At 46.3% G+C, this 12,988-nt stretch overlaps 1 protein-coding gene across 4 annotated transcripts in view; it reads right to left on the bottom strand.

Annotated features, from left to right (window-relative positions):
* Positions 1–10,074, bottom strand: part of NHSL1 (NHS like 1) — a 169,718-nt gene extending 159,644 nt beyond the window's left edge. For all 4 annotated transcript variants that reach the window (XM_066994234.1, XM_066994235.1, XM_066994236.1 and 1 more), the window contains exon 1: positions 9,702–10,074. In XM_066994234.1, the coding sequence (XP_066850335.1) occupies positions 9,702–10,059 (358 nt within the window). In that variant the 5' untranslated portion in view covers positions 10,060–10,074. The remainder of the gene's footprint in view (positions 1–9,701) is intronic.
* Positions 10,075–12,988: the final 2,914 nt, after the last annotated feature.

Raw genomic sequence — 12,988 nt, 5'->3', positions numbered from 1 at the left:
TTACCTGCTCTTCATCTAGACCTCAAGAAGGCCCATAACTATTTTGAAATGTTGGTTTCTTCAGCCCAAGTCTTTTCAAACCACGCTTCACTGAATTGATATCTTCGAGCTTGCTTTGTGTGCGTTAAGACTAGGCTCTTTAGGGGCAGAGAGCCTGATGCTCACAGCTAAATCTGCGTTGTGGCTGCACTACATAAATACTTTCTCATGTTTTAAGGAAATGGGTAAGAAGGCTGACACTGCAGTTTCACCGTCCCTCAGAACAAGCACAGCGTCCCCCTGCTCCATGCGGGGGACATCCAGCTGAATGGCCCTGGCCCACCGATGGCCACCAAGACAGGGCAGGGCAGGAGACCTGCCTCACGTTCACCTCATTTCTCCAGCTTTCCTTCCTTTCCTGACTAAAGGGGATGATTATCGATTACAACCCTGCATACCATCTATTATAATTATGATATAATTATAACTGTCACTATAATTTCAAAATCAGCTGCAATAATCTGTTTACTCAAACCACCATCATTAGGATCAGCACTTGCCTCCCCACGACGAGGTCAATCCTACGTGATGCTGCGGGGGATTTTCGCGAGCATGGAGGCAGGGCTGCGGCAGCACACCTTGCACACCCAGGGCAGCCACATCTTAGTAAGTTCTTTCTCATATGTAAAATGTTAAAGTTCCCAGACTGCAGATGTTGTTCCTCTGCTGCACAACACATGGCCTCTATCCTTCCAACACTACAAATCAAAATAGTGTAAGACAGACTATAACTATACACTTCGCTGCATTATTTATCATTTATTCATTAACATACATTTCAATCTTACTGAGTGACTGTTTCCAGAAATTTGGATTCTTGGACATTTTCACTGGCTACTGCACATACTGGAAGAAAAAAAAAAAAAATCAGGAAAAATTATTTTATTTGCAACAGGTCCAGAAGGGGGAGAGAGGGAGGAGGAGAGGGAGGGACGGAGGAAGGGGAAGGTAGGCAGATCTTGCTGTGTAATCAAGCAAACTTTGCATGTCCTATATTTCTTTTAAATTGAAAATCACGTGCCGCACCTAATAAAAATAAATGCTTTACTTGAACTTTGTAAGAGCTTGTTCCCATTTGCTGGTAGTTGGCCTCCTTTTTTCTAATTCAACATTTTTAAGCACCTCCAAGAAGCATGTGGCTAATATTTTGTGGTTCAGTTTTTAACATTTAAAGATTCTGCATTAGTCAAACTTCACTTGTTTTTTTCAAGCCATTTTCAAGCCATTTGAACAGATTCAGTTATTTAGCCCCAACTATATATTTAATAGGCAGGGAAAGCCAACACCCTTCACTTGGGAGCTCTTTCCTCCCATACAATAGGAACAAAAGGTGCCACTAGAGATAACCTACAAAGCACTCCTCTCAGGTCCTGCTGAGCTTCCCATAAGAGAACTCCATCTGTTGCCAAAAGCCAAAACTCGCCAAAGTAGAAAACAGAAGACAGATGTCCCTTTGCTAGAAGAAAGGCTAAGCTTGCTTTCTTACTCAACCCCAGACTGTTGGGAAAGCTTATCAATGTGACAACTGACCTAGAATAATATATGTAGTAAGCCAATGCATGGCAATATTTATCTCACCACTTAGAAGTTGATGAGAGCTCGTCTGTAGCCAGCATTTTGATTAGGAAAGGGAAAAAAAAAAAAAAAAAAGAAAGAAAGAAAGAAAGAAAAAAAAACTTGGGAGGAACGAAGAGAAAATGTTCACGTGTAGAAGCCTCTTGTATTCATTTTCCACTTGGCAATTCAACCAGGAAAAAAATGGAAAAAAAAAAAAGAAAAAAAAAAGAAACAGTCACTATTACTCAGTATGCCTGGAATCCCTATTTATTGCTAGTAGAAAAATTAAGCGGCTCAAATTTTCAAATACAGTAAGCATCCATAGTTCCAGTTTACTTCAGGAGGCATCTGCCGGAGTCCTAATGTCTGAAATGTGGGAGCTAAGTCACTTTAAAAAATTACAATCTTAATCAAAATTTACTTAGACTAAAACCTGATTACAGTGAGAAGAACATCCAATCAACTAACTTAACAGGTCCACTCGTTGTCAAGATATTAAATTCCAGATTAAAACAGGCCTGCTGCTCACATGCAGATTAGGGAAATTAAACACACTGAAACACGAAAATGTCATTTAAACTCAAAAGTTACAAGAACTCAGCCACAGAGCTAAATTAAAGTGAATTCCTATGAGCTTTTTAGTTCAAGTAATACCTGGATGTTCCTACTTCTACCGCTGTAATGGTGTAAATGGTTTGCTCTTGATTTATACTATGATAGCAGAGCAGCAGGTGTCTCTGTGTTTGGTAGGGAAGCATTAAAAATTTAGTTCATAGGAAGTCTTCAGATTAATTTTTGTGTGTAAGCAGGAACTGACTACCAACTCCTCAGGCAGCTGAAAGGAAAAAAAAATGAAAAAGAAGAAAAAACAACAAAAATCACGTTGTTATTATCAAGATCTCAAGACCTTTGCACCACAGCAATGTGCTGAGGCCTGAAGCTTGCTGCCAGGAATGCACGCACAGGCTTTAGAAGAGACAGATCTTCATGGGGCTATTGCTTCCAGATATTTTATTTTTTAAACGCTTGAAAACCAGCACAATGAACTGGTTCAGTCATTGAAGGGACAGATTCAAACAGGATTAAGACTGCCACTGCGCCACAGCCCCAGCTGGGAAGGCCTTATGCTGGGGCAAACACCCAGGGGTATGAAATGGAGGGCTGAGACAGGGTTGTCATGAGAAAGCCAGAAGCTCCACCAAATCTCACCCCATTTGTCTCTGTCTCTCCTGCCCAAACCCTCCCAACTACTGGACACGCAGAGTGCTGTATGTCAGGATGGGGAGATGCCCGCGGCCTGTTTTATCAGGTACGGTACGGCCTGCAAGGGGCAGGACGGCCATCACAGAGCGCCCACACCAGGAGCAGGATGGGTGCTGGGGATGGAGTACGTGCTCCACAGAGTACATGTGGGGTCAGAAGCCTGGACTACTATGGAGAAGGATGAAGAAAAATAAAACAGGCCTTAACCTAAAAAAAAAAACCAAACCTGTAGACCAGTGTCTCTGATGGGGAAATTGCCCAGAGGAGTTATGGCAAAGTAATTACTCTGCGCTGACTCTCTGCAGGCATAACTACTCTGCCTCGAGATTGCAAGGTGACGCAAGCTAAACCACATTAAGCAGGGCCTTAAACGCTCATATTCTAACTACTCTTAATTGTCAAAGGGCAAGGAAATCTCATATGGACCGTGCTGATTAAAGGACAAGAGACCAATAAATAAATAAATAAAAACGACTTAACATAAAGCGCTGTAACTCCCAGATGACAAAGAAAAAAAACACGACAGCCTGCAGCTAGAAGAAGCCCTGCCCAACTAAAACACAGTCCGATATAAATACAAACAACTTGCCAAGTCCACCCACATTAATCCGCACTTAACCCACAGGTACCAAGATGTTTTTTTTTCCAGTCTCTTAAGTGGCATGTCACCCAGGCTCTCTGGTACCGCCATCCAATCAGCAGATTTCATATCAAACCTGCAGCCAAGTACAACATTTAATTACCATGTTTAATTGATCTCGTTAACTGTTAGGATGGACAGCTTTGATCTTCTCTTCTGATAACTAGTTTACGACTACAGAAGAAACTGTGACTTTGCATAATTGCCAAGCCTTCAATGTGCGTTTTTTAATTCCTCCTATTTCTCAATCGCCCTTTCTGCTTGTACTGCGCTAACACCAGCTCCTCAGGGGCAGCAGTCAAATCAGTTTTGGAAAAATAGGATTTCAAAACGCCAAGCATAACCATACTGCTACCTCTCCCTTCCTCTTTTTCTCCCCAAGGCAAGTAATCCTCTCCCTGAGTAAGAATTATCACGGTAGACCTGGCCTTAGACACGTTAAGTGCAGCATCCCATGGCTGCCATGGCACCAAGTGCTTCAGAATCAACTCTGCACATGTGGCATCGTCTGCTCCCCATCCCCCTTGGAAACCTCGCTTGAATCTCCACTAGTGAGAGGCTGGTTTCAACTCCAAGGCAGAGGTTTTGAGGAATTTCAGCGGCTTCCACTGTGTTGTTTTATGTTTGTTATTAGGTTCACCCAAAAAAATGCCTCTTCTGCAGGAACTTCATATTAGCAGCTTAGGAGAGAAGCCCACAAGACCAAGATTACTAGCTCTCACTGAACCAAGCTGAGATTGTGCCAATGTGGATAGGAAAAGAAACTTCTGAGGACACTTTATTGTTTCCTTAAATATTTAGGAATGCTCAAAATAGATCCTAATTAAAAACAACCAAATACAAGTATGTTTAATTCATTAACTACCTCTCCCAAACACCGTTTTCCTGAATGATCAAGCCAATCATAAGATCTACAGAAACAAATCTTCATAGGTGTTGTATAATAGGTTCTGAGCAACACACAAAGCAGCTCTAAATTTCAGCCAAAGAGTGTCAACTGTTTTCAAAACAGCAAGCCAAATCCTCATCAAACTGAATTCAACTGGAGCTTTGCCACTCAGCAGGACAGCGACTTGGCCCACTGTCCCCATGGGAAATCTTTTTCTAACTCAGGCTTTCTTCCTGCTTATTTCAAGCGAAATCTCCTTTGGATCAGGTTGAATTTCCACAGATAATTAGTCTTGCACTAGCTAAATAAAAGAAGAGTTATATTGCTGCTCAGAAGCAATCTGAATAATTACAACAGGGTAAAAGAGAAAATTCCTTTTTCTTCTTCTTAGGCGAACTTAGCAATTAACTGTTTAACATGGCTTCAAGTTGCTGCTGAATCTTCATATTTCACAGCTACAGAAAGGAGAAAAGCACCACAGTGCATGGTCACCTGAAACATCTGTAGAGTATCGTAGCTGAACAGCAGCTCCCAAATACCCAAACAGTCAAATGTTCAAACAGAACTTTTCAGGTGAAAGTCAGTCCTTTCTTGCTAAAGCTTCAGCACAACATGGTTTGCGATTTTTTTTTTCTCTCCTTTCTTTCTCTCCTTCTTTTTTTTCTTTCTTTCTGGTTGGGTTTTCTAAAGAAGGTTTCTTCTTGCTCTTCCAAGATGATGGATATCTCGTACCCACTTTCCTTACACTAGAAGCTACAGAAAGCCCAGAAAGTCAGCCAGGCGGTTCATCTCCTGCCTGCTGCCGATACTGTCCTGAATAACGTTCACTTTTGGTGGCTAGGGATGGAGGAGGGGTTTCCCTAGGAATAAGCTGAATAAAGCTTCCTGTTCAGCTAAAGCAGGAAATGTGCTCCAGGACTGCCTTACACACAAAGAGTGGAAAATACTTACTAAACAAAATAGCAGGAGATGAAGTGTAAACTGGATTGTCCTTACATCATGCAGACAAATGGAAAGCCATGCTCCCCATCCCCCTCACTCTCTTTCATTAATGTGCTTAGACATGAAAAAACATATACATATGCATACACTTTCCGCATGAACATCAAATGAGTATGCTCTGTGCCTTTAAAAGCAAACACCGAAGGATTTTAAACAACAACAGTAATTAGGAGGTAGCATTTCCTCCCTCCCACAGGATCAGTTTCTTCTTGTTAGGAGAGGAGGTACAACTGGCCAAACCCTATCCTACTACTGGCGAAACTGAACCAGAAGTTGTCATTAGGTTAACCTCCTAGCATTTCTCTCAAAACATCTCTTCAGAATGACTAAAAATAAACGGCATAGAAGAGGGAAGGGACAGCCTTCCAGTCTGTCAAACCATTAGGACTCAGAGAAAAGAGCAGCAACATTAATTTGTGCATAAATATTTGCTGATGGTGAAAGACAAGTATTAATGGGAAAAACATCCTTCGGTGTTCACTATAGAAACAATGACTGTTTAAGGCCTCACAGCGTTTCCCAAGAGCAGACCCTGTAATTCACGCCAGGTTTCTCTGCTGCCATCACACACCTTTTGATGAGCTCTGATCACTTCAAAGCAGCACTTGTCCTCACCCACCCTGACATTTAAGAATGGAAAGTGATGAAAACTACATCATTTAATGCTAGGTCACAAATACAGATGCACAGTGCCTAGAAAATGAAAAGCTGTTAGGCAAGCTCTATGGTGCAAACCATGCTGCGGTGACTGTGTGCTGGAAACGTACAACAAAGCACCACGCAATGCACACAAACTTAATGAAAACCCGATGAAAGAGTGTCGAAAATCTACTGAATCTAATTAATTCTCTAGATGAGGCTACTGCACTTGAAGTCAGCTCACAAGCACTGCATGCGGCACTTCAATTTCATAAACCACCTCGAGCCATCAGTGCCTCCCACCACTATGAGTTATAAACCAGTCATCAGGCCCACAGGGACGTGTCTCAAATTTTGATGTCCCTTCTTATGGCACAACACCCTGCTCATCATGCAAAGCTCAAATAAGTGTCAGGAAAGCATTTCACCAAATGGCCTTACAAATATCCCCTAATTGCAAGAGGGAGTCAGGCACAAGTCTCTAAGCCGTGGGTCATAAACAGAGACTTCTCTGCCACCGTAGATGTAAAGGTTAAGACAGCCAAATGAAACCACAGAGAGCTGAACCTTTCCAGTGAACCCCATCACCAGTGATGGACCCTGGAAAAAGCAACCATCACTGAGATCCCATACAACTGAAAGCTACCTTCAATATCCTAAAGCCTATGTGAAACTAAACTGTCCGAGTGCATGTGGCACACCAGTATAAAACACTTGGAAAACAGGCCTCCCAGTTGACAGGCATTACAGAAATCCAGCTAGCATTGACAGATGAGGAAGTTTCCCCCTTGTAAAGGTCACAAGCATTCAGCGCCCGCTGCAACAGAGGACATTATCAGCCAGACTGTGAAATCAGAAAGTTCTCCTGCATGTGGTGGAGTGAGGGGATGTACCTCAACGCTTTCACTAAAGCATGTCAAAGAGCTGGTAACAGAAGAGAAACAGCAGAGATCATTCAAGACATAACCAACTACTAAGAGACTCATATGTAGCAACTACTAAGAGCCTCACATGTAGTAACATACACCTGACAGGAGCACCCAGGAGCATATGGATCCTACATGCATGTAAGGACATGATACAGCCCGACAGTCAAGTAGTGTTCTTGACTGCGAAGAACAACCCACCATAGACAGAGTTTTCTTGACCCATATTTGAAGTTTGCCTGTTCTCTGGTCCTTCCCATAAAAGATCACGCTGGGATCACCCAAGAAGCTTTGTTTCCAAGAGGAAATTATTGTCTGGGCCACACAAAGAGAACAGAAAACATTTCTGCAAGTGGAAATTACCCATGATTTGAAAAGCAGGTGTACAGTGTCCTATCCCCTCATCCTGAAAGCCAGACCAGGATATTTAAATCATCTGATACAATGTTGTGTTTCGCCTGCCTGTGTGCCACAAGAGGTCCAACAGTTAATAATATTTTCCCTCCACAAGAAAACATTCACGAGCAAGCATCTGTTAAATGGGAAAGTAGCTTAATTCATTTACAACCCTTGTTCCTCTTACAGTCCCACTCCAGCAGTTTCCTCCATAAACCTTCTGTATCTTCAGAAATAGAAGAAAAAAAAAAAAGAAAAGAAAAAAAAAGAAAAAAACACCACCCTTGCCATTGTTCCCAAACAAAGCCAGCCTAATTAAACAGAACCATTCTTGTTGTTTTGGAGATATTTCCCTTTAAAGCCAGCAATGGGGTTAAATCTGCAGAGAAGCCTTGACAGCTGCCATTACAGAGGACTTCATGATGGTAACTACAACTCATCCTGCCCTGTCCCCTTGGCCCAATTACAATATGAAGAAAGCATGCACCAAGAGAACTGACATGTCTTTACGTGCAACTTCATGTCAACATGGTTAGCCTACGTATCAGTTCCTTGGGACTGATACACAAATAAAGTAATCTTGCTTTGCGAGAAGGCTGTGTTTCAAGCAATTTTAAAAAAGGTCAGAAACATCTCATTTATCAAAGTAATTGAAAATTAATGATGAATTCTTTGGAAAGTAAATATTAGCAGCAGCGACGCAACTGTTAAGTAGTGAAATGAAATTTGACAGCAGAGACTATCAAAGAATTTAAAACCACAGGGGGAAAGGCAAACGTAAGAACTGCACCCAGTTTTGGGAATTGCCATGACAAGAGGAAAGATCATTACATTAAAAACAATAAGAAGCTTAGCTCAAAGAACTGAGTTATAGTAATAATAATAAAAAATAAGTAGCAAACATGTAACTTGTGCCAAATGATGACCAAGAGAGAATACAATAACCAAATGTCTGACACATGCAAAATGTCAGGGTTTGTACAATGCAGCACTAGCCTCATTTCACTGTTCCCTTTAGATGTGTTGCATCACTTTATTGCAATAAGCTCCCTATTTAAACACAGAGATAAATAAATTCTGCTTTATATCAGGGCGTCGATGTAATACGGCACCTTACTGCAGGTTTCTCCAGCAGGAAAACATTCATATTTTAAGTCTGAACGCACCATGCTACGCCATGCCATGCCATGCTAACGTAACACTAGCAGAAAAGAATATATCTGTCTTGGTGAGGAGGAAAAGCTCCTTGAGTTTGGCAAGCACTCACGCAGTACCAAGAAGTCAAACATGCTACCACAAAACTTTAGCCAAACGCTTACTAACCACAGAAATAGCCTTTTGGTAAGAGCGATGACAGTTTCCTCCTTTGGAAGCAGGGGGGAATCGACTGAAGTACACCATAAGGAATAGTATAAGGAATAATTCTGCAATGAAACAGGCAAGTTACCCATACCAGGTCCATATTCTTTGAGCCCCATCTATGAAAGGCCTTCCTTCCCAAATTTGTTGGCAAGTATGCCATAGGCAAAGCAGGTCATCTACTTCCATTGAAATGAAGCCTATCAGTGGTCTCGGAGCATCAAGCCTGTGTAGGCTAGGCTTACACCTTACGCACCTTCCGTGATTCGTGACTGTTTCCAGCACGCTGAGACAGCTAAGCTGATGCTGAAACCCATCTTTCACTTACTCTGCGGAGAGCTAGGACATGCACCAATGAAACTACATGTAGCAGATCCAATTTTTGCATGATCCTTTCTCCCGAGTCAGACCAAGCTGGGGAAAGAAACTTTCTGTAGCCACGTGCAGCTGCACAATCAGTCACTTCTGAGGGACGATTTTCAGGCCGATATGGGAACTTAAGAAAAACCTCCCCGAAGTGTCGCGATGTCAGAATGCAAGGCCACGCCGGGACCCTGCTGTCCGCGCCCCGCACGAAGTTGCAGCTACAAACTCGGGATCAGCCTGCACGCAGCAGAGCAAAGCAGGAGCTCAGGAGAGCGGAGACGCACGAGCAGCTGGGAACTCCATCCAGCCTTCACTTCTCCCGGCTCTCCCCGTGCACACACAAAAGAACTAATGGGGCAGGAGGGGCTGAGCTGTCAGGAGCCCGGTTGACCCCAAATCTAGCACAAACCCATATCAGCACGGTGGGGTAAGCCGGGGGGCATCTCCCGGCGCGGGGAGCGCTGACAGCCCCCCGGCCGTCCCGGGGCTGAGATTTGGGGGCTGAGATTTCAGAGCTGAGGTTTCAGGACTGAGGTTTCGGCCGGGCAGAGGCACTGCCAGACCGCAGCGACCTCAGCCCCCGTCCCCCCCCCCCCCCCCCCCCCCCACCCCGAGGCTCACTCACGGATCTTGACTTTGCGGTGGTCGAGGCGGGCGAGCAGCGCCTCGAGGGCGCCCAGGCGGCGCTGGAGCCGGGCGTTGCGGTGGCACAGCGAGTCCGCCTCGCTCAGGATCCCTCCGAAGATGTCCCCGGCGCAGCGGGAGAGGTCGGAGAGCTGCATGAGCAGCGACACCAGCGCGTAGGAGCTGACCTGCTCCAGCGCCCCGAAGAGCGGCACCGCGCCACGGCGGCCCCGGCCGCCCCCCTCGGCAGCCCCGGGGGGGTCCCCCGGCCCCGGGCCGCCCCGCTCGGCGCCGTCGCCGCCGGCCTCCTCCAACCTGCACAGCTTCAGCGGCTCCAGGGTCCGCAGGGGGAACGGCATCGCGGCCGGGGGGGGCGGCGGGCAAAGCAGCGGGGAAGCTGGGGGGGGGGGGGGGGGGGGGGGGAAGGAGAAAGAAGCGTCCCCGGCGCCGAGAGCCTCCCGAAAAAGTTCCGAAAAAGAGGAGAGGGAGGGAAGGAGGGAGGGAGGGAAGGAGGGAGGACGACAACAACAACAAATGAATCAGGGCGGGCGCGCTACGCCAGCCGGGGCCGGCGGGGAGCCGGAGCCGCCCCGGCGCAGGGGGAGCCCCGCACGGAGCCCATGTGCGGGGGCTGCCGGCACCGCACCGCACCGCCCCGGCGGCGGGGAGAGACCCCGAGCAGCCGCGCTGCCCGGCGGCAGGGAGACAGGAAAGGGCCCGGGGCTGTCCCCCCCGAAAGTGGAGATCGGGGCGGGAGGAGGAAGCGTGGGAGGGGGGGGGCGAAGAGCCCTGGATGCGGCCACAAAGGAGGGAAAGCGGCCGGAGAGAAAGAGAGGGAGGGGAGGAGGAAGAGGAGGAGGAGGAGGAGGAGGGGAGAGAAAAGCCCGGAGCAACCCCACCTGGGGAACCCCGGCGCCGCTGCAGGCACTTTTCTGAGCGCACCAAACTCCCGACCCGGAAAGCGAGAGCTGGGGAGAGAGGAGGGGAGAGGGGGGGAGCAGCCTCCGCCAACCTGGGAAAAGCACAAGAGGCCGCCGCCTACCTGCGGCTCCCCGAACTGGAGCCTCCGCCACAGCCTCACCCTTCCCGGGCGGCCGGCGCCGAGGCTGCGGCCCGGCCCCGCTGCCCTCGGCCCCGCGGGGCTCCCCGGGGGGGCCGCGGCCGCCGCCCCCTGCCCCGAGCCCGGTGCGAGAGGGGGGAGCCGGGGCCGGGCCCTGCCCCGCCGCGGGACGGCCTGGGGAGGGCTGAAGCCAAACCCAGGCCTGGGAAGCCCCCGCGCCCTGCCCCTGGAAGAGGCGATCACAGGATGGTTTGGGTCGGAGGGGACCTTAAAGACCATCCAGTGCCGACCCCCCTGCCATGGGCAGGGACACCTCCCACCAGACCAGGTTGCCCAAAGCCCCATCCAGCCCGGCCTTGAACACCTCCAGGGATGGGGTGATGGGTTCTGCATTGGGTGGTCGCTCCCATGGGCTGCTCCCCCAGAACCAATTTAGCCTACGAGCGACTGTTGACAGCTGCTATGTCATTTTAATTGGGCACTGGGCTGCTGGCTCCACTCCTGATGTATGATAAAGAGAAGAACGTGGTCTCACGCTGTTTGCGAAAAGGGCTCTGGGGAAAAGCAGTTGTGTGGCCCTTTCGGCCCCATGGCCAACTCCATTCCCTCCGCAGCTGATGCATCAGTGTGATGAAAGAAACGGAACCAGGCGGAGAAGGGATCCTGGGACGGATCCAGTGCGCCCTTTGTTTGCATCTTAGGGCTGCATAACTGAGAACAAAATACTCTGAATGACAGTAATTCTCATACACAGTTTTAGCCTTTGTTGCCTGAGGGAAATGGGAAGTAAACAATTCCATGGGTAATTTTTCAGAAGCTCCTTGGTGCATGGAGGAGTTTGGGGGCAAGGCCGCAGACAGTTGAGCACAAAGCAAAGACTCAGTGGCATTCTACAGGAAATGCTTTTAGGGGTGATACTCATATGCAAAAACTGCAAGTCACTAATTCTTCTCATCTACGAAGCATGAAAAGGCTTTCGTCTTCAAGTTTTCCTTGAAAGAACAACAACAAAAGCAACACAATCTGGTGTTTTAAAGAACAAAAACACCTTTCTTCAGACCTCAGTCCAAACAAGTTACCAATGGACAGCTTCGGAAGACTTTTGCTGCTTTTCTGTTACGGGCAGTACAGCTGGGTGCCCGTGTGCCGTATTTGTAGAAATGATGAGAAGAACATGGTGCAAACAGGCCGAATGGTGTTTAAGCAAGGACTAAACACAAAAGGAATCCCAAGCAATAATCTTATGACAGCAAAGCTGTCGGTATCGATTAGCAAAAGATAGAAAGCAGTCATTCTCTCATATTAAATTCTTCTGGTTTTATTTTGGGACATAATGTCTTCATTAGTTCTTAGACATATTTGTTTGGAATAGTCATTTGATAAAAACCTGTTCACCAGGCTGTTTGAATTGAGACGAGTGCATCCTCGTATCTGTCTTGTTTAAACTATGCAAGGATCGAGGGAAGCCAACTATCAGGTGGGCTAAATGGAAAACACAGCAGGAAGAAAACAAGCAGAGAACTCAGGTCAGGTGTCAGCTGAAGACAACCCACAGCAACATACCTGCTGGGGCTTAGCATAAAGCTGTGTTTGCTTGGTTGGAAATTACTCATTTTTATTGTGAAGATTTGGCAATAGGTAGCTTTAAAAGGTAAATTTATGACTCTGATATCCTTTCCTACAAAAGAAAATTCATATCAAGATTCTGATTCAGCAAATACTTTTGCATGTTCTATCTCTAAGCAGGAAAAATAGATCAGATTTTAACCCAATAGTGAATAATATCAATAAGCCAAAACTTTGAGCAACACCTTAATGCAGTAAAGATCCTCAGCTGCTGTGAATGAGCACAATTTCACTCTCAGGGAAGCCTGCTTTACTGACGTCAATGATGCCTATGTCTGCAGAGTGTAAAATGAACCACCGTGACATCCCAAGTGCTGGTGGTGGGATAATGTCTCAGAAAAGAAGGTCTGGTTAGGACTGACAGTTAACCCAAGTTAAGAAATAAAACCGAATTTAAAAAGCACTGGCATTTTGTAAAAAAAAAAAAAAAAAGTTATATGTTTATTCCAGAATGATACTTTTTTAATTTTTTTTCGTTAATTTGCTTGGTTATCTTTTCCTGGGATGTGATGTCACTGTACTGAAAAAATCAGAAAATAAATAAATAAATAAATAAACCACAAGTGTGAAAAAATGTAAATACTGAGTGACAGAGATATGAA

The sequence above is a fragment of the Anser cygnoides genome, chromosome 3 (assembly GCF_040182565.1).
Source record: "Anser cygnoides isolate HZ-2024a breed goose chromosome 3, Taihu_goose_T2T_genome, whole genome shotgun sequence".
NCBI lineage: Eukaryota > Metazoa > Chordata > Aves > Anseriformes > Anatidae > Anser > Anser cygnoides.
Note: the sequence above shows the minus strand (reverse complement) of the source record. Positions and strands in the feature narration are given on the sequence as shown.